The following is a 27,836-nucleotide window of genomic DNA, read 5'->3' on the forward strand; positions in this document are numbered from 1 at the left end:
CCTTTATTCTCACCTCTTCAGTTGTCAGTGACAATTCTGATGTGTCTGACTTGCCTCTAAGTGTGATTTTTCGGGAAAACTTTCTCTACATCAGGCATCATTAAACTGCAGTGTGAGGGTCAGATCCAGCCACGGCAGGCTTCTGTTAGCCTCCTGAGCTAAATGTTTTACATTGTTACCTGATCTGTTTTAACTTTTTAAATTTTGTATTTGGGTGTAGCTGATTAGGGCTTCCCAGGTGGCGTAGTTGGTAAAGAATCCATCTGCCAATGCAGGAGATGCAAGAGACTTGGTTTCAATCCCTGGGCTGGGAAGATCCCCTGGAGTAGGAAATAGCAACCCACTTCAATATTCTTGCCATATGTTTTCAAATTCTTGAATTCTGTGAGTTATCCTAGTATCCTATTAACAAGTTTATATTTTGGGCTTCCCTCATAGCTCAGTTGGTAAGGAATCTGCCTGAAACACAGGAGACCTGGGTTCGATTCCTGGGTCGGGAAGATCCTCTGGAGAAGGAAATGGCAACCCACTCCAGTATTCTTGCCTGGAGAATCCCATGATAGAGAAGCCTGGTGGGCCACAGTCCATGGGGTCATGAGAGTCGGACACGACTTAGCAGCTAGCCCACCACCATAGGTGATTAACAGTGTTGTGACAGTTTCAGGTGAGCAGGGAAGATACCCAGCCATACATACGCATGTATCCATTCTCCCCAAAACTCCCCTCCCATCCAGGCTGCCACATAGCATTGAGCAGAGTTCCCTGTGCCGTACAGTAGATCCTTGTTGGTTATCCACTTTAAATACAGCAGTGTGTCCATGTCCATCCCAAACTCCTTAATTATCCCTTCGCCCCATGCTTTCCCCACCCCGCCAGCAACCAGAAGTTTGTTCTCTAAGTCTGTCAGTCTCTTTCTGTTTTGTAAGTAAGTTCATTTGTCTCATTTCATTTAAGATAAAAAGGGGTATCATACAATAGTTCTCCTTCTCTATCTGGCTTACTTCACCCAGTATAACACTCTCTAGAAAAACCAGAAGAATAGTAATATTGCATGACACGTGAAAAGGACATGCAATTAAGGTTTCTGTTTCCACAAACACAGGAAACGGCTCACAGGCACATCTTTTCTCTCCGTGTCCGTGGCGGCTCGCCTGCTGCGGTGGCAGCTGAGCAGTTGTGATAGAAGTGATTTGGCACAAAGCCTGAACCATTCATTTCCTGGAGGAAGGTTCACGTCTCCCCGCTCTAGGCTGAATGGGTGGAGGCTCTGTGTCAGGTGCTGCTTCCTCCCGGGCTCAGAGTCCTGCCTCTTCACCGTGAGGCTGTAAGACCCTTAGAATCCACCTCTCCGGGGAGGAGATGGCTCCTTGCCAAATGACCAGCCTCGGCAGGTGCCCAGCGGGAGTTTAGGAGTGTCTGCGTTGCTGGGTGATGGGGCCCAGAGGAGGCAGCAGGGTGGGAACCAGGACAGTCAGAAGGGAGACTGGAAAACATTTAAGGAGACTAGAGGATATTTAGACAAGTAGCCGGTGAGGCACTGGAGGTGAAGAGAAGGGAAGTCTGTCTGCTCAAGGATGCCAGCAGCCACGTGCGGGCACTGTGTCCTGCCTGCTCCTTCTCTGTGCTACCGATGAAGGACTCTGTTAGGAACTGAATCGTTGTTCAGTGGTTCAGTCGTGTCCGACTCTTTGCCACCCCATGGACCACAGCACGCCAGACTTCCCTGCCCTTTACCATCTTCCGGAGTTTGCTCGACCTGATGTCCACTGAGTTGGTGATGCCATCCAACCATCTCATCATCTGCCACCCTTGTCTCCTCCTGCCCTCAATCTTTCCCAGCATCAGAGTCTTTTCCAATGAGTTGGCTCTTTGCATCAGCTGGCCAAAGGAATGGAGCTTCAGCTTCAGCATCGGTCCTTCCAATGAATATTCAGGACTGATTTCCTTTAAGATTGACTTGTTTGATCTCCTCACAGTCCAAGGGACTCCCAAGAGTCTTCAGCACCACAATTTAAAGCATCTGTTCCTCAGTGCTCAACCTTCTTTAAGGTCCAACTCTCACATCCATACATGACTTCTGGAAAAACCATAGCTTTGACTGTACAGACCTTCGTTGGCAAAGTGATGTCTCTGCCTTTAACACACTGAGTTTGTCACAGCTTTCCTTCCAGGAGCAAGCATCTTTTAATCTCATGGCTGCAGTCACCATCCGTGATTCTGGAGCCCAGAGAGGAGATGGCCCCTTGCCAAATGACCAGCCTCAGCAGCTGCCCCGTGGCCACTTCTGCTGCTTAGCCTTGTGGGCACCCCTGGGTAACAGGGGCCCGCAGGAGGCTGCAGGGTGGGGGCTAGGAAAGTCAGAGCAGAGATCAGAGAACATTGAAGGAGGCTGCAGAATATTTGGGCAAGGAGTCAGCGAGGCACCAAAGATGAAGAGGCGGGGAAGAACAAGGCAGAGCGGGGCATGTCTGCTGCTAGTGGATCCCAGCACAGCCACGGGCAAGTGCTGCGTCCCGCCCGCCTCCTTCTCGGGACTGCTGATGAAGGCCTGGGTTAGGGACCGAATTGAATTCCCCCAGAATCGTATGTTGTAGCCCTAACCCCCAGCACCTCAGAATGTGAGTGCATTTACAGACAGGGTCTCTAAAGAGCGAATTACATTAAAATAAGGTCATTAAGTGAAAGTGAAGTCGCTCAGTCATGTCTGACTCTGTGCAACCCCATGGACTGTAGCCCACCAGGCTTCTTTCTCTGTCCATGGGATTTTCCAGGCAAGAGTACCAGAGTGGGTTGCCAGTTCCTTCTCCAGGGGATCTTCCCAACCCAGGGATCAAACCCGGGTCTCCCACATTGCAGGCAGACACTTTACCCTCTGAGCCACCAGGGAAGCCCCTGAATACTTGGTGGTGGTTTAGTCGCTAAGTCATGTCTGACTCTTGTGACCCTATGGACTATAGCCTGCCAGGCTTCTCTGTCCATGGGATTCTTCAGGCAAGAATGCTGGAGTCGGTTGCCATTTCCTTCTCCAGGGGATCTTCCTGACCCAGGAATTGAACCCAGGTCTGCTGCATTGCAGGCAGATTCTTTACCAACTGAGCTACCAGGGAAGCCCATTAGAGTGACCCTAATCCAGTCTGACTGATGTCTGTATAAGAAGAGATAAGGACACAGACACACAGAAGACCGTATGAAGACACAAGTCGACCGCAGCCATCTGCAGGCTGAGGAGTAAGGTCTCAGGAGAAACCAACACTGCCAACAGAACTCCGAGGAGGTACATTTCTGTTGTTTAAGCCCCCATCTGCGGTGCTTCCTTACAACAGCCCTGGAACACTAGACCACCTCGCGTGGCCACCTTGGCAGAGACACGTCACTTGGAGGGATGCACATGCCTTGTCTTGCTCAGCACAACGCAGCCCACATATGCTTGTAGCAAAGCTATGGTTTTCCCAATAGTCCTGAAAAGATGTGACAGTTGGACCATAAAGAAAGCTGAGCACTGAAGAACTGATGCTTTTGAACTGTGGTGTTGGAGAAGACTCCTGAGAGTCCCTTGGACTGCAAGGAGATCCAACCAGTCCATCCTAAAGGAGATCAGTCCTGGGTGTTCATTGGAAGGACTGATGCTGAAGCTGGAACTCCAATCCTTTGGCCACCTGATAGGAAAAGCCGACTCATTGTAAAAGACCCTGATGCTGGGAAAGATAGACTGCAAGAGGAGAAGGGGACAACAGAGGATGAGGGTTGGATGGTACCACCGACTCGATGGACATGAGTTTGAGCAAGCTCTGGGAGATAGTGAAGGGCAGAGGAGCCTGGCGTGCTGCAGTCCACAGGGTCACAAAGAGTCAGACATGAACACGTTTGTGACACTAACACAGAGTGATTCTCCAAGATTTGTAAGTTCCAACACCCAGAGGACAAGAATTATGATTTTACTGACCCAATTATTTTGTCACATTCTTCAGTAGAGCACAGGCAGTTTTAAGTTTTAAGCACAGGCAGTGAACCTGACAGGTGATGAAACGGGATGCCTAGAGCAGATATTCTCAGTCTCAGCTCTGTTGACACCTAGAGTTGATCCTTCTCTGTAGTGGGGCTGCCCTGTGCCCTGTAGGATGTTGACCAACATTCCTGCCCTCTACCTACCACTTGCCTGTAGCATCCCCCAGGTGTGACAGCCGACAACGTCTGCAGGCTCTGTGTGATACCCCCTGGGTGGTACAGAATCGTCCCCCTGGCAACCGCTGGTGCAGAGATATAGAGACCCTGCCATGCTGCCCTTCTTCTCTAGAGTATCAGTGGCAGTGGGGATGTGTTTTCTCCTAATATATTTGGGATCGAGCAGGAGCACCTTTAAAGCAGCTCGTGGGCCATGGTGCTTCTCCCATGCGGTGGTCTCCATTGTCCCTCAGGCAGAAATGGAGAGTGCCTTCGACCTTGCCTCTCTCCAGGTTTCTCGGGATTAGTAAGAATTCTCTGGTGACAAGTGAAAGTCTTAGTTGCTCAGCTGTGTCCGACTCTGCCACCCCATGGACTGCAGCCCGTCAGGCTCCTCTGTCCATGGGGTTCTCCAGCCAAGAATACTGGAGTGGGTTGCCATTTCCTTCTCCGGGGGATCCTCCCAACCCAGGGTCAAACTCTAGTCTCCTGCATTCCAGGCAGATGCTTTACCATCTGAGCCACCAGGGAAGGCCCAAATTCTCCACTTGTCCATTTTCGTCCATTTGGGGAGGCTGCTTGAGACGGCGAGCAGAGGTTAAGCCAAGCATAGCCCACTTCATGCTCAGCTTGAGAATCTTCTTTCTCTTCTTGGCCACTTGTTCCTGGGGTTAGGTTGCTGTGCCATGCCCTATTTTGTGTTCTTGCTGCAGTTGATGAATTTTCCTTGTTGCTCTTATAAATACTGCTCTATTGTATTAGGTATTGTGAGATAAATTCTGCCCTATAGTTTCACTCTGACACCTAAATTTGACCACTGATTTTATTTATATACTTACAGTCATTCACAAACACACAATGACTAATCACTTCATAAGTGTAAAAAACATGTAGAATTGCAAATGGTATATAAATAAAATGCATTATCTCTACATACTTCCCCCTCCCTCCGCCAAGGTAATTTCAGCTATAACCGGGGAGCCAATGTAAGTGAAAGAGACTAATTAAATGACAAGTGGGCATTACTGACAATGAAGCAAGTGCTAATTTGGAGACTAGAACCATGTATGCAGGTTTGAACTAGTCCAAGAGATTTCTGATCTTCAAGAGTAATATGCAAGGCATTCTTCATGCCAGGCATATTCTAAGCCCTTTCTGAACAGTAATCCTCTTAACTTCACAGCAGCCTCATTGCAAAGGACTCATCTCAACCCCTTTCAGATGAAGGGCAAGAGAAAATCTTAAACAGGAAGGAAGAATAAAACAAAACCACAAAATGCAATAGGAGCATATATTCAGGGAGAAATTAGCCAACCAAACTCGAGTGTTATGAATGAAATGGTGGAAAATTACTTGGGTGAGACTGGATTGGATGATGAATGTTGTGGGAATGTCTAGACCAGGAGTTTGTTTGGTTTTTTTTTTTTTAACTGTCCTGGAAGGGATTGTTGAGTTCACTATATCTAAGATGTCATTGACATTGTTGTTGATAAGGTGTTGATGTCTTAAATTACAGTGAGCAAGTACATAGTTGTCCTGATAGAAGCTTTCAGCTGTGGTCAAACCTTCATAAATACAAGTATCTATTATCATGATTTTTTAAAAATAATTATTTTGAAAGTTGATAGATAATTCTGTTTAACTTTTAAATGTATGGTACTTTATTTATTTATTTATTTTTTATTTATTTTTTTTTAATTTTTATTAGTTGGAGGCTAATTACTTTACATCATTACAGTAGTTTTTGTTATACATTGATATGAATTAGCCATGGATTTACATGTATTCCCCATCCCAGTCCCCCCTCCCACCTCCCTCTCCACCCGATCCCTCTGGGTCTTCCCAGTGCACCAGGCCCGAGCACTTGTCTCATGTACCCAACCTGAGCTGGTTATCCGTTTCACCCTAGATAATATACATGTTTCAATGCTGTTCTCCTGAAACATCCCACCCTCTCCTTCTCCCAGAGTCCACAAGTCTGTTCCATACATCTGAGTCTCTTTTTCTGTTTTGCATATAGGGTTATCGTTACCTTAAATGTATGGTACTTTAAAACAAGATTTGTTTTTAATCTGTAGTTTGGCAGTATTGAGTAGTGGATAACTTAGGCTCGGACATCTCACTTTTTGTGAATTTCATGATTTTGAATCCAAGTTGAATAAGGAGTTTGAGGTCCAGCAATTGACTTGAAAGTTTTGGCTGCTTCTCCTCTGTTAAACTGCATGTTTCATATGCAAAGAGCATCTTGCTTTAGGTAGTATTCATATGGTGTGCTTTTATCAGCTACCAGAAAAGTGGATTAATATTAATAAAATTACTCAAAGAACATAACATTCCCAGTTATTTCAATGGATCATTTGAGTGAATTATAAAACATATCTGAATGCCATTTCATTAATTTTCCCCTTCCTTTTCAACATTGTTTAAGCAAGCTCTTCAATCCTATCTAACTTTTTTCTTACATTTATTTTCTGGACAAAAAACACTCAACATTAGTTTGTTAAAATAGCATTTTTATGGAGCTAATCCAACTGGATTTCTGTCTAAAACAATCTTAAAATAAGCTGAAAGTGGTTCCTTGCATTTGTAGACAGCTGCTTAATTTCCATTGTCTGTCTTGTTTGCTTTAAGGCATTTCTGAGAATTATTTACCAAGTGTTAATTTAAGATAGAAGCCAAAATGTGAGCATCATAGGGAGAACATGGTAGCGTTCTCCTCAGTTCTTCACCAAGAGCCAGTCCTCCAGCATCCGATCCTCTGTCGTCTGAGCCCAGCCTGGGGCGGGTGTTTGGAGGAGGATGAGAAGAGAGAGAAGCTGTGTGCAGACCTGGACACGAGGTAGATTCACAGAAAGTCAAGGTGAGACTTAAGCTGGGATCCCGGGGTCCCTCACGGAGAAGTCCTGGGACTCCGGGGCCTATTCAGTTCAGTTCAGTCGCTTGGTCGTGTCCAACTCTGCGACCCCATGGGCTGCAGCACACCAGGCCTCCCTGTCCATCACCAATTCCCAGAGTTTACTCAAACTCATGTCCATCGCGTTAGTGATGCCATCCAACCATCTCATCCTCCATCGTCCCCTTCTCCTCCTGCATTCAGTCTTGCCCAGCATCAGGGTCTTTTCCAAGGAGATAATTCTTCGCATCAAGTGGCCAAAGTACTGGAGTTTCAGCTTCAGCATCAGTCCTTCCAGTGAATATTCAGGACTGATTTCCTTTAGGATGGACTAGTTGGATCTCCTTGCAGGGCCTGTAGAAATTTAACCTTTGGATCCACCACGCGTTTGAACAAGGAGTGTTAGAAGCATCTATCTTGCAGGCAGATGGAAACACTACCACGTTCCCCCAACCCTTGACTCTGGGTGGATGTGTTTCTCACTTGGACTAATAGAATAGGGGCCACTGGTGCTGTTGTTTGTGCTAAGGCCTTCTGAGGCGCCGAGATTCACTCTTGCTTTCTAGAATAACCATCAGGAAGCCAAGCCAGCCTCGTGGAGGATGAGTGACCACAGGGAGTGAAACCAAGGCCCAGTTGCCAGCCGACCACAACCGCAAAACAAGCCAAAGGCCGGCGTGGGCCTCCCAGCCAGGCTGGCCTCCAGTCGAAAGCAGTCATGTAACTGGTCCACAGGAAAACCAGCCTAGGAGCCACCCAGCTGATCCACGAAAGAAATACCCTTGCTCTAAACCACTGGTCTTGGGGCAGTTTGTTTGCAGCAGTGAATAACTGAAATAGCTCCCTAACTCAAGCCAGGCATTCAGGTCAGCCTGGGTCCAGGAACTGCTGAGAGTAACATACTGTTTTCCTTGACAGTCACTGCATAGGATTCAGTATGGCCTCAGACACCAGCCTGTCGCACATTGACTTAGCGCTCCTAAAAATCTGTTTACTATTTGACACGTATATTTTTTTGGCATGACAAAGTTGAGAATTCCCAACTTATACATGCTGATGTAGTTCATTTAAATTAATCAATCAATATAACATAGGTATACCTATGGCTGATTCATATTGATGTTTGCCAGAAACCAACACGATACTGCAAAGCAATTATCCTTCAATTAAAATGAATACATTTAATTTAAAATCTAGGAAATACCTGTTTTTAAAATTTTTTTATTGGAGGATAACTTTTATAATGTTGCATTAGTTTCTGCTGTACAATGAAGTGAAGCAGCTCTAGGGATACATTCATCCCTCTGTCTTGGATCCTTTCCTCCCCCCACCCCGCCCCTCCAGGTCATCACAGAGCCCCAAGCTGCGTCCTCTGTGCTATAGAGCAGCTGCCCACTAGCTGTCTATTTTACACCTGAGAGTGTATGCACGTCAGTCCTAATCTCCTGATTCATCCCACCCTCCCCTTCTCACCCTGAGAAGTTAAGCATCTTCTCACGAGCCACACTTTCATTCCCACACTGATCTGGGTTTTTGTTTCCTGGCTGAAAACCTGCCGCCTTTGCTCTCTGGCAGGGCTGCGGTTTGTAAGTTATTCATTCCCCCTCCAGTTCTCCACACTGTGCGCTGGGCTGTGCATCTTTCATCACACTGAGTACTGCAACCAGACACAGGGGGGCCTTCCTGACATCATTTTCCCAAGCACTTGAATTTGTCCCTGCAGAAAGAAGAGTGCCCATTCATCAGATCTAGAAAGATCAGATATTAGAGCACCTGTAGGGGCTTCCCAGGTGACTCAGTAAAGAATCTTTACTGAATTCAGGCAAGGAATCTGCCTGCAATGCCGGAGACGCAGATTCGATCCTTGGGTCTGGAAGATCCTCCCTGGAGAAGGAAATGGCAACCCACTCAAGTATTCTTGCCTGGGAAATCCCATGGACAGAGAAGCCTGGTGGGCTACAGTCCATGGGGTCTCAAAGAGTCGAACACAACTGAAATGACTTAGCACACAAAAAAAATACATGAAAGAATGTAGATGCATGCATGCCAACTAATGTGTATGGGGACAGAATTAAAAGGCATCTATCTATTCACCTACAGATATAAGGGCATGGATATACATGCACATATATTACACATGTACATAATATAGATGTACATATTTATCATATACATTCTTCCATCATTTCTTTTAATGGAGAAAATCACAAGTTTTTCAAAGTTGCCCCCAAAATTCAAAATGTGTTTCTTTTCTGCTGCCACACTCAAGGATGTTTTCCCCTTTCATCTTGGCTCCTTAGAGGCTGGGAGAGATCTCAAATTGGCAGAGACAGCAGAAGCATACTCAGACACCTCGCAGGACACTAGAAGGACACTGGCAGCCACTGTCCCCTTTTCTTAGCCATCGTCCACTTACTGAGTGACAGAGTTGCAGCCGGGATATTCTCCTGACCTCCATCCTTGAAAAGGCAGAGCCTGGGTGATGGAGCCTGGGGTCCGGGTCCAGGGGAACAGAAATCTTTATTCAGAGTTTAATGAAGCACTAGTCACACATTCATGCATTCTTTCCTGTGTCCATCTGACCAATTTATTGAGTGTCTACTGTGTTCCTGGCTCAGAGTTCCATGCTGGGAGCATGATATTACAGAAGGCACAGTTCAGGCCCAGCATCATCTACAGTTTTGAGCAGGAATGTTAAAAGATGCTTAGAGTTTGAGGGTAAACCCTGGATGCGAAAACAGGGCACTACATCTAACCAGACAACTCTCAGAGAGGAGGTGATGGGAGGTGATGGATGGTGATGCGCTCCCTCAGTGCATCTGGAATTAGAAGCTTGACTGAAGAGTGAACAGGGCTAACCTTAGTGAACAATGGTGGTGTAGGTGGGAACAGGATGAGGGAGCCTGGGGTCCGGGTGCCAGGGGAGCAGGCTCTCCAGAGAGGAGGTGAGCTCAGCGCCAGATTGGGGCTGCACATGACTCGGAAGGACTGGACCATAGGTTCAAGACTGGGGAGGAGGAATTGAAGGTGGTTGAGTTCATGATAGTGTAGCATACGCTATGGTTTTTCCAGTAGTCATATATTGATGTCAGCTGCTACTGCTATGTCGCTTCAGTCGTGGCCAACTCAAGTGCGACCCCATAGATGGCAGTCTGCCAGGCTCCTCTGTCCCTGGGATTCTCCAGGCAAGAACACTGGAGTGGGTTGCCATTTCCTTCTCCAATGCATGAAAGTGAAAAGTGAAAATGAAGTCTCTCAGTCATGTCTAACCCTTAGAGACCCCATGGACTACAGCCTACCAGGCTCCTCTGTCCATGGGATTTTCCAGGCAAGAGTACTGGAGTGGGGTGCCATTGCCTGAAGTTGGACCATAAAGAAGACTAAGCACTAAAGAATTGATGCTTACAAATTGTGGTGCTGGAGAAGACTCTTGAGAGTCCCTTGGGCTGCAAAGAGATCAAACCAGTCAATCCTAAAGGAAATCAACCCTGAATATTCGCTGGAAGGACTGATGCCGAAGCTGAAGCTCCCTATTCAAAAAAGAGCCGACTTGTTGAAAAAAACCCTGATGCTGAGGAAGATTGAGGGCAGGAGGAGAAGGGGGCAACAGAGGATGAGGTGGTTGGATGGCATCACCAACTCAATGGACATGAATTTGAGCAAACTCCAGGAGACAGTGAAGGACAGAGAAGCCTGGTGTGCTACAGTCCATAGGGTCACAGAGTTGAACATCACTTAGCAGCTGAACAACAGCGTATCTTGTGACATACCAGAGGGTTTAGGATTTGTCCATAGAGGCATTCAGAGCTGGGATTGACCTGAATTGGCTGCTTCACGTTTTAGAAAGACCTCTTCTGCAGAAGAGTAAGGATGGGGAGATGACAGGAGGTAGGAAGCCCAGTTAGGAGGTGGTTCATTCATCGGGTTGATGTCAAGGGTGACCGGGAACTGGGGAGTAGCCAGAGGTCAGGGGGAAGGAACAAATTCCACAGTGTGAAGGGCAGGAATCGCTTCTTCTCTGGACGTGGGGTCGTAAGAGGGAAGAGCTATCACGGATGGACACGTTTTTGCTTGGTTATCTGCGCATGTGATCAATATTTAGCCTAACTAAGGTTCCAAGGCGAGGAACAGCTCCGGAGGGAAGGTGATGGTTTCCGTCTTGGAAATGCAGCACTGGCGTTCTCTGAATGTGACAGAGACCACTGCTTTTGCTTTCAGTATCCATTCTCTCCTTCTTTTACACCAAGAGGATTTTTTCACCTGGGCAGATGCCATCCTGAACAGAGACATGCGCTAGCATCCCTTAGCGGTGCGCTGCGTGCATGCTCAGTCGCTCAGTGGTGTCGACTCTTCGCAACACCCTGGACTGTAGCCCCCGCCGGGCTCCTCTGTCCTGGGAATTTCTCAGCAACAATACTGGAGGGGGTTGCCATTTCCTCCTCCAGGGCATCTTCCTGACCCAGGGATTGAACCCAGGTCTCCTGCATCTCCTACGTTGGCAGGTGGGTTCTTTACCACCATGCCATCTGGGAAGCCCAAGCCTTAGGATGGCCTCTCTTCATTAGCATGTGAGCAGAAGTCATGATCAGCTTCCAAGGGATGCCCTGGAGAGGTGTCCTCCTCCATTCTGGAAGGATGAGGACAAGAAAGGGACTGAAGTGACAGACTGTGGAGTCTAGTTATGGTTGTTCAGTCATGCCTGACTCTCAAGACCCCGTGGACTGAAGAATGCCAGGCTTCCCTGTCCTCCACCATCTCCGGGACTTTGCTCAGACTCCACTGAGTTTGTCCATTGAGTCAGTGATGCCATCCAACCATCTCATCCTCTGTCGACCCCTTCTTCTCCTCCCCTCAATCTTTCCCAGCATCAGGGTCTTTTCCAATGAGTCAGTTCTTCCCATCAGGTGGCGAAAGTATTAGAGTTTCAGCTTTAGCACCAGTCCTTCCAATGAATATTCAGGGTTGATTTCCTTTAGGATTGACTGGTTTGATTTCCTTGCTGTCCAAGGAACTCATAAAAGTCTTCTCCAACCCCACAGTTTGAAGACATCAGCTCCTCAGTGCTCAGCTTTCTTTATGAGTCCAGGGAGGAACAGAAGGAAGAAAGCAGACAGGAGGAGCCACAGGGGACAAGGAGTCAGGCTAGAGGTCCCGAGGAGGAGTCTCACATTGGAGCAATGATTCTCAATCAGGGAAGATACTTTTACTGTAACCACTGTCCCATCAATGAGCATTTGGCAGTGCCTGGAGATGATTCTGGTTGTCACAGGTGGGAATGGAATCGGTCCGGGTATCCAGTGGGTAGGAGCTACTAAAGTCCTGTCTAGCTTTAGGTCTGTTGGGCAGAAAGTGCTAACCATCCTTCAATGCACAGGACAGCTTGCCAAAACGAAGAACTCTCCAGCCCCAAATGCCCACAGCACTGAAGGTGAGATGTCAGATTTAGAGGGCTGGCCCACACGGTGAATGTGTACAATGAAGTTACACAACCTGCCTAACAGTGTTCAAGTTTTTTCAGCCTGCACACGCACACACACACCTGTGTGCCCTGCAAGCCAGTCCGAGCTCATCTGCCTGGCAAGGCTCAGCACGTGGGCTGCCAATCTGCTTCCTCTGGGCTTAAAATTTTGATGAATTTTTAAGACTTTATAGCCTCGAGGAAAGAAGTGAGTTAGCAAGCACACCAAATCCAGGTTTCCTTCTACATTACCTGTGTTATTTCGGCTTGAGTTATCATCATGTGTAACTCGCGATAAACTCTCTTACGAGCTGTTTTTCTTAAATTCTAGAAGTGTCAAGCCACAATTTATCTTTCCTTGTCAGGTAGCCACGTGCTGGGGAGGGGGAAATTTCTATCCTTCTTGAGTTCTTCAGGCTGACACAAGACAGATGAACAGGAGGAAAAATATGAATTTAGAGAAGTCATAGAAATAGGACCTAAGAAGTTGCAGGGTGGACAGTTTTTGTGTTTAGACAAAGAAACAATACATTTGTGTGGAACTGATGAGACAAATTTAAGCTTGGGTACTTAATTATGAAGACTCTAAACAGAGTCTGAACTTGGCTGTTTAGTGCTTCAGTCCTTTCCAACTGTTTGCAACCCCATGGACTGTAGCCCTTAAAGCTCCTCTGTCCATTGAATTTTCCAGGCAGAAATACTGAAGTGGGTAGCTGTTCCCTTCTCTGGGGGATCTTCCTGACGAGGGATCGAACCTGGGCCTCCTGCACTGCAGACCGCTTCTTTACCACTGAGCCACATTTGGGGTAGTGAATTTAAAAAGTAACCAGTTTTGTTTACAGGGATGTTTCTGTCCTGAACTCCCTGTCTCTGCCACTAAGGATTCTCCACCTCCTTGCTCAGGGAGTGTGCTTTGCACATGGGGAGTGTATTCACTTTTTTCAGGGAGACAGGGGCATATCTCTGCACTGGCTGCTTCTCAAGTCACTTTAATCCAAAATAACCAGGGTGTCACTGCGGCACATCTTGGGGAGTCTGCTCTGAGCCCCAGTAGTTACGTCTGAGATCCTGAAACAGCGTCGCTGTTTTTAGCTAATATTTGACACGATTCTCCCCAAAGACAAACCTGTTAGTGAAACTTAGGTGACAGAAAATCTCCAGTCTGAGTACAAAGAATACATTTTCTAAAGGCAACGATAAAACTTGGGTAGTGCAGTGAGAGAGAGCCTGCCTGCCAATGCAGGAGACACAAGAGATGAGGATTTGGTCCCTGGGTTGGGATGATCCCCTGGAGTAGGAAAGGCAACCCACTCCAGCATTCTTGCCTGGAGAATCCCATGGACAGAGGAGCCTGGCGGGCTATAGTCCATGGCGTCACACACGGATTGATAGAGCACAAACACACAACAAAATTAGCTCACAGATCGGGTGTGGAGCAGGTCAACAGTCCGGCAAACTTCAGCAGAAATCACTTGCATTCCTGAGTTTTTACCACAGTCTTTTCATTTGAGTCACTTTTAGTAAAATTCTAGGAATGTGACAGCCCTCCAGTTTTTTGCCGTGATGATTTTGCTGTGCAGTTTTCTGCTTGCATCTTTTGTTTGTATCTGAGGAAGCTGAGGACATTGCTTTATGAGCAGAATGAGGATTAGTTCAGCTCTGCTCACTCTCTTTCCTCATTTATTATCCTTTCCCTGAAAAGTTGATGTCCTGCAGAAATGATGGGGCCATCTCCTGGTACCAACTGCGTCGGTGCCCAAGGGGACCATTAGTGTTTGAGGGTGGGTGCCCCATTAAACGGTATTATCTGCAGAGTTCTGACTCTGGAGGCTTTTCTCTGGAGGCTTGATTTTTCAGGACAAATAAGCATAAATTTGAACATCTACCTCCACGCCGGGGAGTCTTTGGATCACCTCTCCAAGCCAGCCACTTGGCTTTGCATTCAGGGCAGAGAAAAGGCAAATGTTCATTTCAAGATACAGTCCTGTGTTCATGATGGAAATGTCAAGCAGTTTCTTCTAGAAATGTCCTCTGTTCCTTCCCTGCTTTGAGCAGGAAAGCCTTCTGATATTCAGTGGGGTTTGCTCTCTGCCCCCAGCTGGTCCGGGGTGCACCTCTGGTTCGCATGAAGGGTGAGAAGAGGCAGAGGGGTGTCAACACCATCCGGGACTGTGAGGCTCGCCCCAAGACCAAGTTTCCTTTGAGGTTCAGGTCTCCACATTCAGCACAATTAGGAAAAAGGACTAGTCTCCCCATCACAAAAATGGTGGGGAGGAATCAGTCACACCCAGAGACACTACCATGTGTCAGAGAACCCCTCCCCGTCACTGGCTGATGCTGTGATTTCTTGCTGTGCTCAGTTACATGTTGTCTCTTATTCTGGATGATCAAGGAGAGCACTACCCACTGGCTGCCTCCACGGGTTCAAATCCTGGCTCCACCACCAGCTTGATGTGAGATACTTAGCAAGTCCCCAGACCATTTATCTTCAGTTTCCTCTTGGTAAAAGTGAGGAAATTAATAATCCCTACATCATTGGTGTGGGGAAGACTTAAGTGAGATAATGGTTACAAATTGCTTAGAACTGGAACTGATATGTGAAAATTAGTCAATTAATATGGGGAAAAGAACCTTGATTTAAGAGCACAGAAACTGCATGGAGACAACCTAAATGTCCATCAACAGATGAATGGATGAAGAAGATGTGTGTGTGTGTGTGTGTGTGTGTGTGTGTGTGTATACATGAAGGAATACTACTCAGCCATAAAAAGGAATGGCATGATGCCATCTGCAGCAATGTGGAAGGACTTACAGATTACCACATTAAGTGAAGTGAGTCAGAAAGAGACAAATATAATATGATATTGCTTCTGTGTGGACTCTAAAATATAACACAAATGAATCCATCTACAAAACACAGAAACAGACTCACAGACATAGAGAAGAGTCTTGTGGTTGCCAAGGGAGGTGAAAGAGGGATAGATTGGAACCACAGAAGTATGGGTTCAGCAGATGCAAGCTGTTATATTTAGAATAAAGCAACAAGGTCCTACTGTATAGCTTAGGGAGCTATATTCGGTATCTTGTGATAAACCATATGGAAAAAATATATATAAAAAAGTATATGCCTATCAGTTCAGTTCAGTCGTTCAGTCATGTCGGACTCTTTGCAACCCCATGGACTAAAGCACGCCAGGTATATGTATAACTAAATCATTTCACTGTCCAGTAGAAGCTAATGCAACATTGTAAATCAACTATACTTCAATAAAATAAACAAAAGAGCACAACAACTGCATTCGAGTAGTTCTGGCATTTCCTGGAAGAATAGGAAGTTCATTTCCACGTAAAAGAAAGGTCTGTTCTTCGATTAACAATTCTGAGTGTCCCAAACGTGAACTTTCAGAGCTTTTTTAAGGCCAGACTCGCCAGCAGCATTGAAGGGACTGGTCTCCCCTGCAGAGCTCCGCAGCCTTGGGGTCTCCCCGTCAGCCCTTCCCACCTCTCCTACATGCATCAGGTCTCAATACCGCAAACATCCAGCCTTAGACCAAGCCATCCCCTCCAGCCTAGAATCTCCAGCTGCTAAGGGATCAAACTGAGTGAGCCCACAGTCTCACCACCATCAAGGCGGGGCCAGACCTGCACGCCAGCAGACACACGCCCGTGCTCTCTCAGTCCTTTTCACGGTTGGTGGTAGGAACATCACTGTGTGACAGCGCTGCCAGCACTCTCAAGTGTGGGAGTGCTGGTGAGCCCGGTGAAAGCCCGTTACTTTGCATCCAGGGAGAACAAGCACTTTGGAGAACAGCAACAGTTAGCCTGTAGCATGACACCTGCAGCCAATAGAATGGGTGAATTCTCACAACTTCAGCCTTTCCTTAGGGGGAAAAATATCTTTTAGAGAAGTGTTCCCTGGTTTTTATAACTGAAGAGAAGCGTCTGATCCTAGATGGGCAAGTTCCTGCCCTGGGTAATTCCTACCCCACTTAATGCAACTCCAAGCTGCTCTGTGCAAAGAAGTAAAGACATTTCAGTGAAACTGCCCCAAGTCAGAATAGCCGTGAAAATCGTGTGCACGCAAGGACTGAGCACATGGGTTGGTGTGCACGCCCTGCAGTGTTGCATCTGTCCCAAGAGCTCGGGGGAGCTGTGGCACGAACCACCCCCAGATTGAAGGAGCAGGCGGTGATAACGCCCAAGAGACCTTGTATTTGCCCAGTGCGGGTGGGCTTCCATTCTGCATCTTACACGCGGCCCAGGCTCAGAGCAGCCTCTCGCTGGGACACTGCTGGTCCTCAGAGCAGATGGAAATGAAACGGTAAGCCCCACACTGCCTCTTAAAGCTTCTGCTCAGAAGAAGCCCACATCATACCCTTCACATGTCATTGGTCAGACCAAGCCATGTGGCCAAGCTTACGGTCAGACAAGCAAGGAAAGAAACGGCCAACGCTCATTTCAGAACAGCGATTCTGTGACTGCGAATGTTGTGTGTATATAGCTACATTGCTATCTGGTCATCTGTGGCATAGTTTCATTGATGGATTGCATTTGGATGTTACAATATTCCATTACTTTACTCCTTTCAGTATTTAACATTTTATCAACCGGGGGATTTTTGCAGAAACTAACACCTCTGGCATTAATATGTCTCCGATCAATAATGCATTTAATATAGTTGACCTCACATATTTGTTTATATCTTCTTATCATCTCCTCTATCAGCATCTCCAGCTTTCCTTCTTCTCAGAAGAAATTACCTAGCCCCCTGTACACCCCGAGTTTCTCTTTTCCCCAGAATCCAGGAAAGGGGTCAGTCTTCACACTGTGTGTCTGCATTTTCTTCAAGTGGCTTTGCCTGCTTCAGGCTGGAGGGGGTTCCTTGCATATAGGCAGATGACCTTGGAGGGGCAAATCAGACCAGGGTCATTGTTAATCTGGAGCATTTACGTTTTCACTTTTTAGTATGTGGGTGTGGAGGTCTGTTTGCATGATGAGCTCCCCTTTGGGTGTTCTCACAGCTGTGGTGTTGAGCTGTGTCGTCTCGGGCCTTGTGGGAGCAGCAGTGTTGAGAGACGCATGTGATACTCGTAGACCATCCCGCCATCTTGCTCTGGGTACCCGTGTGGCCCGTGTGTCCTGCTGCCTGGTCGGGGAACAGAGCTGTGCCTCTCATCTCAGGACCTCCATAGTCTCCCACCCAGGGATTGAAGGCTTTCTACATTGTGAGCGGTGCTTTTTCCACTGAAAGTCTTAGTTGCTCAGTCACATCTGATTCTTTGCGACCCCATGGACTGTAGCCCACCAGGCTCCTCTGTCCATGGGATTCTCCAGGCAAGAATACTGGAGTGGGTTGCCTTTCTCTTCTTCAGGGGATCTTCCCGACCCAGGGATCAAACCCTGGTCTCCTGCATTGCAGGCAGATTCTTTACTATCTGAGCCACCAGGAAGACCCCCTAGAGGCTCTGTATTAAAGAATTAAATTGATGGTAAACAGCTTGAATTTAAAAGTATCAATTTACTGTCACCTGTGACGGGAGACAGACTTTATAACTTGACTAGCGTTGTGTTCTCTAACTACTCCTCGCTGGAGAGTAATCGCATGTAAGTGATCATTTCTTTCTTTCCATCTTTTGTTACTGATGTGCTCTGTGTAAGCACCCCAGCTGTCTTAATCCTTCTGCTGAGCTTATAAATCAGCCAGTAGGATGAGAAATCAATGACCATAAAGTTGGAAGATGCAAGTTTCATCAGGTCGTGACTCCCTAGTGAGTACCAGCTTCCTGAGCACCTCAGAGTACCACCACCACTCTGAGACAATGCTTTATCTATTTTGCCCCCCTTTTTGGTCAAAAGTGTTTAAACTTAAGTAGAATTTAATATAACCAGGGTTTATAAAATGAGACAACAATATATGAATGCAAAAAAGGGCTTATCGGTTTTGTAAAAGGGAACAGTGACTTGTCGAAGTGCTTATTGCTTTTCATTTGCTCAAAGCATTTCGGCCTCCCCAAACCGTGTAATAAGCAAGCTGACTTGCCCTCTGCACACAAACGCTGGCCATTCACACGGCACACCAGAGCCCGTCGCCATCTCGGTCCTCTTGTAGTTCGGTGAAGTGACCCTTCACCGAAGGGTTTCTTTGTCAAGAGGCCTCTGCTTTCCCGCAGCCCTTCTTGTCTTGGCTGTGGTCTGGGGTTGTGAGCACTCACGCCCTTTCCTCCGTGTTACTGAATGTCTGAGTCTGCAAGAGTAAGAGGCAAATTCTAGGGAAAAACCTCTTGTAGTTCCATTAGACTCTCGGAACTTACAGGGACCTGCAGACCTTTAACTCACCAAGTCTAACAGACATTTTTTTTAAACAACTAATTGAGGCTTCCAAGGCTGGAGGGATTTAACTGAGGTCATGCAGACTGTGGTAGAGAAGGAACAGGAGCTCAGATCTACTTGGACTCAGGTGCTGTTTCTACTAGACAGTGCTGGGTTTCGTCATGCATAAATATGACGACTGATTTTATTGTAAAAATCAAAGTTAGATAAAGCAAGACCTTTCAAATAATAAGGTATTAACTGTGCTCTGATTGATTGCTGTGAAGCAAGATTTCTAAGGATGGGCCAAAGAGAAACAAACTAAACTGTATGACAAGAAACAGCAGTAATGGCAGCTGTCACCACACCTTAGAATAAACCTAGACAGTGTTTTACAAAGCAGACACATCACTTAGCTGACAAAGGTCCGTCTAGCCAAAGCTATGGTTTTTCCAGTAGTCATGTATGGATGTGAGAGTTGGACCCTAAGAAAGGCTGAGCACTGAAGAACTGATGCTTTTGAACTGTGGTGCTGGAGAAGACTCTTAGAGTCCCTTGGACTGCAAGGAGATCAAACTAGTCAATCCTAAAGGAAATCAACCCTGAATATTCATTGGAAGGACTGATGCTGAAGCTGAAACTCCAGTCCTTTGGTCACCTGATGCGTAGAGCTTCCATGGTGTTGCAAAGAGTCAGACGTGACTTAGCAACTGAACAACTATACCTTAACTTTGGAAGTGTGCAGGTGATAGAGGTTGGTGGCAATGAAGGATGGTTTTTCACTGAGACTTGCACACATGAAGCTGGCTGCAAGAGAAGATATATCTGGGGGAAAATACTGACACAGATACACATCTCTGGTGGGTGTTTTCCAAGTACACAGTCTTCAGTGTTTGATTCTAAATGGATACCAAGCCCTTTCATACTGCAGATCAATATTGAATGACAGCATATCAGCGTATCTCTTCAGCACCTCTTGTAACACAGTAGCTGCTTAGGAATCTGGTGTCTGTTTATTCCAGTGACCACTTTCTGTTGGGAGAAGAAAATTTGTAACCTATTCCTTCAATGAAAAGAATGAATACAATAGAAGAATTAATGAATAGAATTGGTTTGCCATCGAGGTAACTGAATGGCATTTAAAGTAAGAACTAGATAGAAATAAGAATGAGGAAAGAAAATTTGACTCTTATGAAAGAGCAAGTCCTTGTCATCCTCCTTTCTGAAAATGCAGCAGTTTTAAATATTTATCACATGCATTGTTTAAAGAAGAAACAGGATATAACGTACATCAATATATGATAGCTCAGAATTTAAGCATACATCATCTTTGCTTAAATTGGATTTTCCTGTCAACTTATATAATCCAAAAATGGCATAAAAAAAAGTAAATATCTCCTTTGTTTCAGTGTGTTAGAAACAATTTGGAGTTGGAGAGTGTCTTGAATTTTGATCAATAGTACATTGAAATTTACAAACTCTGTAGCTTTCTACAAGGCACAATTTAAAAGAACACGTTCTCAGAAAAATTTATGAATTTAATGAATATTAATTAGAGGCTTAATAAAGAGATGTGTTAAAATGAAACTCTCAAACCAAGGCCGACCCATTCACTGGATGATCTTTGAATAGGCTAGAATTAGCCAAATTCTCTGTCACTAAACAGTCTGTTCTAGCAAAAGAAAGAAATAGTCTTGGTGTGCGTCAGTCAGTTTTGTGACAACTTGATTTTCCAAAAATCCCCTTAAGGAATTTCTCCAGTGTATTTGGAGATAATGTAGCTAAGTCATACCCGGCATATTAAGCACTTAAGTTTGTGTGTTGCTTTCAGATAATTTGGCAGGGCACACAGCTACATTAGCAAAAAGCTGAAATATTAGTGGAAATATTAACCTTGTCAGATTAGGAGTTGAGTTGAATTTATCATGTGTGCCATAATATTGGGCTTTCCTTTCAGAGCACAGCACTGTATAAGGGAAGAAAGATGTATTTAAAAGTGACTTGATTCAGCATGCTCAAGTGCAGACTTTTATTCAAGGCTTACCCCTTTATCCAACGCTGTGATGACCAAGAGGACGTGGGCAGACCCTAGAACACGAATCCTGTCCATGGACTTTGGTCACTGGCCTTGCTGTCCATCAGTGGTACCAGAATCACCTGATAATCAAGAAGACTTGGGTTCTTTTCTTTTTGGCTGGTAGGCTGTTACCAACATCTTTATTCCACTCTAACTTCACAAAGATTCTTTAACACACACACAAAAAGAAAAATTTGGTTTACACAACATATGGAGTTGATTTCCTGTATTTTTCAAACTACCTATAAAAAGCCAGTCATCTGTCTACACGTGGGACTAAATTAAAGACCATGATTTAAATTTGGTCATTAAATGAAGCTATGGGCATGAAAAAGAATTACTTTATTTATTTCATCTTTTGTGTTCATGGAATCTGTCCTTTAGGGAAGGCTGGCTCTGTGGTCTTGGGGGTTTGCGTGTGTGCTAAATTGCTCCAGTCATGTCCAATTTTGTGCGACCCTATAGACTATAGCCCACCAGGCTCCTCTGTCCCTGGGATTCTCCAGGCAAGAATACTGGGGTAGGTTGCCATGTCCTCCTCCAGGGGATCTTCCCAGCCCAGGGATCAAACTCATGACTCCTGAGTCTCCTACATTTCAGGCAGACTCTTTACCATTGAGCCATCTGGGAAGCCCCTTGGGATTTAGTGTATTCTTATTACAGAATGTAGGCAGAAAATGAAAAAAAGATGGAAAAAGTGAAGTCTCTGAGTCGTGTCTGACTCTTTGTGACCCCATGGACTATAGCCTACCAGGTTCCTCCGTCCATGGGATTTTCCAGGCAAGAATACTGGAGTGGGTTGCCATTGCCTTCTCCAGGAGATCTTCCCAACCCAGGGATTGAACCCGAGTCTGCCGCATTGTAGGGAGACGCTTTACCGTCTGAGCCACCAGGAAGTCCTGGTGGAAACGAAGTCCAGGCAGAAAACGAAGGTGCTTGCAAAAGTCTCAGTTAGGTTTACCCTGAGCAATGCTCAGATGAGGATGAGTTTGGACATTTAGTTGGATGTGGTTTCAGGTGGCCGAGTGAGGGAGTGAATCAGGCAGGGTCCAACTCCAGCTACTGAAAGGGGCAGCTGGCATCAGGGGCTCAGTCCATCTGGAGACCCTCAGAGGGAAGAGTGGGAGGTGCTCAGATCTCCCCACTGAGGACGTGGGCACGGGTGCTGGGATATTTATCTACCAATCAACTTCCTCATTGGTTGAGGCACAGGAAATTGTAGATTTAGAAAGAACCAGGCTGCAGGCGACCTCCAAGGAAGGGAGAGGGAATATGGGTAGGACACCAACAACATAGGCTTCAGAACCATGACTGGAAACAAATGTAAACCATGGGAGAATCAACTGATACCTTTAAATTCAACAGAAGACTGTGCTGAGTCACAGGGACACACAAGTTATCCTCATAAGGTAATAATGCAGAAGGATGTCAACTGAGATTTGTGACCTGGTACACTTTGGTTTTTCTTAGCCCTTGACTCATCCGTCATCCATCAGAAAGTTCAAAGCTGGCTGTAATCTAATTAAGTTGATCACCAGACATCTCTGTAGACACAGATTCCACTGAGATTTCTAAATAGATAGCCTAGACCAGATTCATAATCTATTATATCCTACATGCCAGCATTTCTTGTCACTGTTTTAGAAGTTAACAAATCTGTGTTCAAGATCTGCTTGCTTTATGATAGAGATTTGATGGCATCTCTGACTCAGTAGAAGAACTGATGCTTTTGAACTATGGTGTTGGAGAAGACTCTTGAGAGTCCCTTGGATTGCAAGGAGATCCCACCAGTCCATCCCAAAGGAAATCAGTCTTGAATATTCATTGGAAGGACTGATGCTGAAGCTGAAACTCCGATACTTTGGCCACCTGATGCAAAAAACTGACTCACTGGAAAAGACTCTGATGCTGGGAAAGATTGAAGATGGGAGGAGAAGGGGATGACAGAGGATGAGATGGTTGGATGGCATCACTGACTTGATGGACATGAGTTTGAGTAAGCTCCAGGGAAGCCTGGTGTACTGCAGTCCATGGGGTTGCAAAGAGTCGGACACAACTGAGCAACTGAACTGAACTGACTGACTCAGTAAAGAATGTGCCTATAGTGCAGGAGACGCAAGTTCTATTCCTGGGTCAGGAAGATCCTCTAGAGAAGAGAATGGCAACCCACTCCAGTATTCTTGCCTGGAGAATCCCATGAACAGAGGAGCCTGCCAGGGTCCATTGGGTCGCAGAAGAGTCAGACACGACTGAGCACCTAACACACAGTAACATGCCTCCTTTGTCTCCCATCTGGGTCTGCTTTCATCATGCCTTAGAGGATGACCAGATGAGTCTTCTGACTTTGCTGACATCAATTCCACAGTTTTCTCCCTAGATTTCCTCTTTTAAATAGATTTTGAACATTATGACTCCTTATACAATTTTTACCTCATCCAATACAGTGATCAATAAATAGAGAAACAGAGACCATTATACAGAGTTACTCAGTACATACAGAGTGCTCAATAGCTACCAAACTGGAGTTGAGTGAAGGCAACATTAGCATAACTCGGTTCCAAACTTGAAGAAGCAAAGTCTATCATCTAAGTACTTCCTTGGATGTATCACGTATTTTGTGACTTTCAGACTTCCCAAATGTCTAACCATCTGGTTGGCCATGGAAGCCAAAATGTAGAAAAAAGAAAGTAACAGGCAGTTACATGTATTTGATGGGTGAGTAGCAAAAGACAGGTAGATGATGGAATAGCTCTACTTTGTAGTAAGATTACAAAAGGTAGTAAAGTGCCATTTATTTAAAAAACAAACCCCACTACCTTTTCGTTGGGTTCTGACATAGTAGAGGGATCAGATTTGTAGACACTAGATCATCAGCCAAATGTTTTGAACTCTCGATTTGTGTGTAACAGGGATACAGGTTTTATTCTAAGTTTTAAAATATGGATATCCATTTTTCATGTCATTGGAAAAGACGCTGATGTTGGGAAAAATCGAGGGCAGGAGGAGAAGGGGATGACAGAGGATGAGAGTGTAGGATGGCATCACCAACTCGATGAACATGACTTTGAGCAAGCCCGGGGAGATGGTGATGAACAGGGAAACCTGGCGTACTGTAGTCCATAGGATTGCAAAGAGTCAGACATGACTGAGCGACTGAACATTGTTCACATCATTAGTAATTTCTTGGTAATCTGAGTTCCTCGTGACTCCATTTTTCTGGGGTCACTTGTTCTGTTAACAAACCAAAACATGTCTTGATTTCTTCTTCTATTATTGAACTCAGTTATTCTCTGTCATCCTGCTGTTGTTCATCTTGGCCCTTGTCTGCATGCTGAGAGATCTCGCCATTGGACAGGGTTCCTGCTCTTTCAAAATTTTGCTTTAGTCCAAAATTGGAATTCACCTTCTCACCTTTAAGCTAACATGATGCTGTTGTATTGTTAGGTCATTAGTGAAACTTGGAGAATAATGAAAGGAAATTCAAGCTCAGAATAGGAATCAAATCAAAATGTAACTTCAAGTGGTTGGTGGTGTTTACCAATGGTTTTCCAACCAGGAGACACTTTGAATGTTCCCTTTCTCCTTGGGTGCAGCCTGCTGATGTGAAGTTGAGGCTCCTCTTGTATCTCCAGAGGCAGCCACTCTTTCTCCCAGTGTCATTGTCTGCCAGAGAGAAAAACCCAAAATAAGCATTGCCTTGCTTTGCAGAATAGTTAAATTTCCCTTTGGGTGAAGATCGCTGACCCAGATTTTGCCCAGGCCTGGTATTGATGATTAAAAAGGTCATTAATCTGATCTTGAAACATAAGCCCTGCCTACCCAGGTCTCTACCATATGCAGTACCAACAATGAACATGGGCTTTGAAATGGGATTTTTCTTTATTATGCCCCACACAAAATGCACTGCAGGGCATTCATTCATTCCGCAAATAACTACAGAGAAAGTGCTACTTTCCAGGAACTCCTAGGAGTTGAGACATCAAACAATAAAAAAGACCCCCACTTAACTGCCCTTCACATCACTGGTCTCTGTGAGTGCAAGGAACCACGTAAGGGGTTATGTTGCCACTGTCCACAATGAAATCTAGTGGTATCACTACCCCTTCAAAAAATTTTTTTTCTAAAAAATATGGGGACTGGTCAATCCTTTCCCCCCAAGACTGAACTATCTACACTCTTTTTCTGATATTGATATAGCACGTAAAGAGAGCTCCTGGAAGCATGTGGTGCATGGCAGGGGCTCCTGCTCTGTTAGTTCCCTTCTGTTTTCCAAGGTATGTGGATTCCTCCAAACACCAGCCTGTCCTTCTAGTCTCCTCTGACAGCTGTGCCATTAGAGATACTGTCTCCTTCATCTTTGCGTTTATCATTAGTACTCATCAAGAGTCCGGCGTTCCGTGGGCAGTGATGGGTGTTTCCTGATTGGGTGAATGAAGGAAGGAAGGAACAGATGACCAACACTCAGATATGCCAGTTCATGGAGAGACACCCCCGACCACGCACTGAGGCCCCGCACAGGCCCGCACGGAGTCTCCTGTTGACTTTGCACCTGTGTTTTCCTGGAGCAGGCTGGGGGTAGGCTGTGGTGAGGGTCATTTCATCTACATCAAGATGTGCTTCTGGCCTCCCCTCTGCTCCATCAGGGAAGTTCCCAACCATCCCAAAGCGACGTGCACTGTGGGTGGATCCAGGGGACAAACATGCAGGCCAGGGCATCCAGGGGCAAAGCCCACTTTCACCCACCCTCCTCCACTCTCTCACCACTTTGTCCAAAATGAAATCTGTTAAAGAGAAAAACGTGCAAGAAGAGAAACTCTTTCGCTCAACAGGTGCTTGTTTATACACACTGCATATCACTAGCTGAATCCACAATACCTGAGGAATATGTGGTGTTTTCTATAATAGATTTATGTTTAAAGTACTCTAGAGTAAATATCAACTTTCAAAGATTGACCTTCCATGATATTTCTTCTCAAAAAAAAAATTATAGTTTCTTTAAAGGGAATGAAAAAGTGCCATTCTAAGTATAATAAATGCATATTAACATATGTATAATATTGCATGCTATCATGTACAGCATTCACTGAATTTAAAGACTAAAAAATTAAGAAGGCTCATATGTTGTCATTTCTTTGTGACCCACCTATAGTTTCTCATAGATGACATTTTCTCAGAGACTAATATTTCTGACTCTGTCTTTATAATAGTTCAGAATCACGAAAAAGGATTGTATGATCACCACAGAGGAAATGAAATGTTTGAAAATGTGTGACTATCTTATTTAGGAAATGTGGAATATTGCTTGACTTTCAAAAGTGCAATATAGCTTGTACTTTATCTCTCAAGTGAACAAGTAGGCAAAAATGAGAGTTTTCTATCTCCGACTGACCACTGGTTTCTGGCATCTTCGTATTATTTCCGTTTCACTCCTTTAAAAATCACAATAGATAAATAATATCCTCGGGGAAATAACTATGCCTTCCTTTTCTTTGCACTGCAGAACATATGCTTAGAACTCAATAAATAATCTAATAACACACTCTGACCTTGGAAAATTGGATTTTTTTTTAACATGTTATCTCTAGAATCTGTATTTGAACTTGTTAGAGTCCTCAGCTTGGCCCCGCTCCGTGATGGTTTCATTCGGTCCTTGCTGTGACCTCGGTGGTGTGACATCTCTCTGTCTTCCTTCCACCCTGGTTCCAGGAGCGGCTCCTGCTGTCCTTGCTGCCGGCACACATAGCCATGGAGATGAAAGCTGAGATCATCCAGAGGCTGCAGGGCCCCAAAGCCGGCCAGATGGAGAACACCAACAACTTCCACAACCTCTACGTCAAGCGGCACACCAACGTCAGGTACGCTGCGCCGTCTTCCCTCCTCGGCGAGGCTGGGGAGCCCGACGCCGGGCGGCGGATGTAGGTCACCGGAAGTCCCCGTCCGACAGCATCATGTGGCCTTCGGAGGTGTTCACCTTGGCGCAAAGCGTAGTGTCCCCCCCACCTACCCGTGCGCGAGACCCTCCCGGTCATTCAGATGAGAAAACAGGCCTTTCTACTTGTTGCATTTTGGGACCAGCCATTACAAAGGGGAGAGAAGTGGGCGGTGGGGCCTTCATTCAACTCTCAGGTCAGATCTCCCTGTGTCCCAGGAACCCAGGACTCGGTATCTCAGTAAGATTAGAGAGTTGGTGGGCTCTAGGCACAAGGACTGGTTCCTCAAGATGGGCTTGGCGGGAGCAGGGTCTCAGGGAGCCAGCACTTTCCAGGGAGGCTGGGTATCCTGCTGTCCATCAGGAATGTGGGGGGTGGGGTATCTGGGTATGGCCAGTACCAGCATTGTAGGCGACCAGCGTGCACCTTAACTAAATTACACTGAAAGTACAGCTGGTCCAAGAGTGGCAGTCATATATGCTTCCCAGGGAGCCACTCCTGGCATCTTGGTAACTGGAAAACCAACAAGGAACTGTGGTCAGGAGAGAGGTCGTGTAGGACCTCTTCTCCCCTGAGCTCTGGACGGGTGCCAGGTGGGCCCTCATTTCAGTCTGGAGAGGGTGTTCCCTCCTGTGCTCCTCATGGTTTCTGGCCCCTCCAGACATAGGCACTCTGGTCCTCACCTCCATGCTGACCTGTTTCTGATCCCAATTCCATGGAGGCCTGTCCTTCCATCTGTTCCATTATATTGCAGTGATGCTTGCTCTTCTGGCTGAGTTATCTCAGTGAGTAACTTGTGCCTGCCTCATTCATCACGTTACTTCTTTAGTTGTCAGGGTTACTCGCCCCTCCATTCAACAGTTTGTTAACAACAACCACAGACAAAGCTGAAACGTGTAGCTCATCGTCTAGAATCAAACTCAGGCTGTTTGCCCCCAACTCCAGACTTTTTCCATTGCATGTTGCTGCCTTAAGTCCGATTACTTCAGGTCAAGGGTTTCGGAAATT

The 27,836-nt window shown here is 45.8% G+C and overlaps 1 protein-coding gene across 3 annotated transcripts in view; it reads left to right on the forward strand.

The window, feature by feature from the left end:
* Positions 1-27,836, forward strand: part of ADCY2 (adenylate cyclase 2) — a 441,756-nt gene that overhangs the window by 267,979 nt on the left and 145,941 nt on the right. For all 3 annotated transcript variants that reach the window (XM_070476469.1, XM_070476467.1, XM_070476470.1), the window contains one exon: positions 26,605-26,753. In XM_070476469.1, the coding sequence (XP_070332570.1) occupies positions 26,605-26,753 (149 nt within the window). The remainder of the gene's footprint in view (positions 1-26,604; positions 26,754-27,836) is intronic.

Source organism: Odocoileus virginianus, chromosome 14 (genome assembly GCF_023699985.2).
Source record: "Odocoileus virginianus isolate 20LAN1187 ecotype Illinois chromosome 14, Ovbor_1.2, whole genome shotgun sequence".
NCBI lineage: Eukaryota > Metazoa > Chordata > Mammalia > Artiodactyla > Cervidae > Odocoileus > Odocoileus virginianus.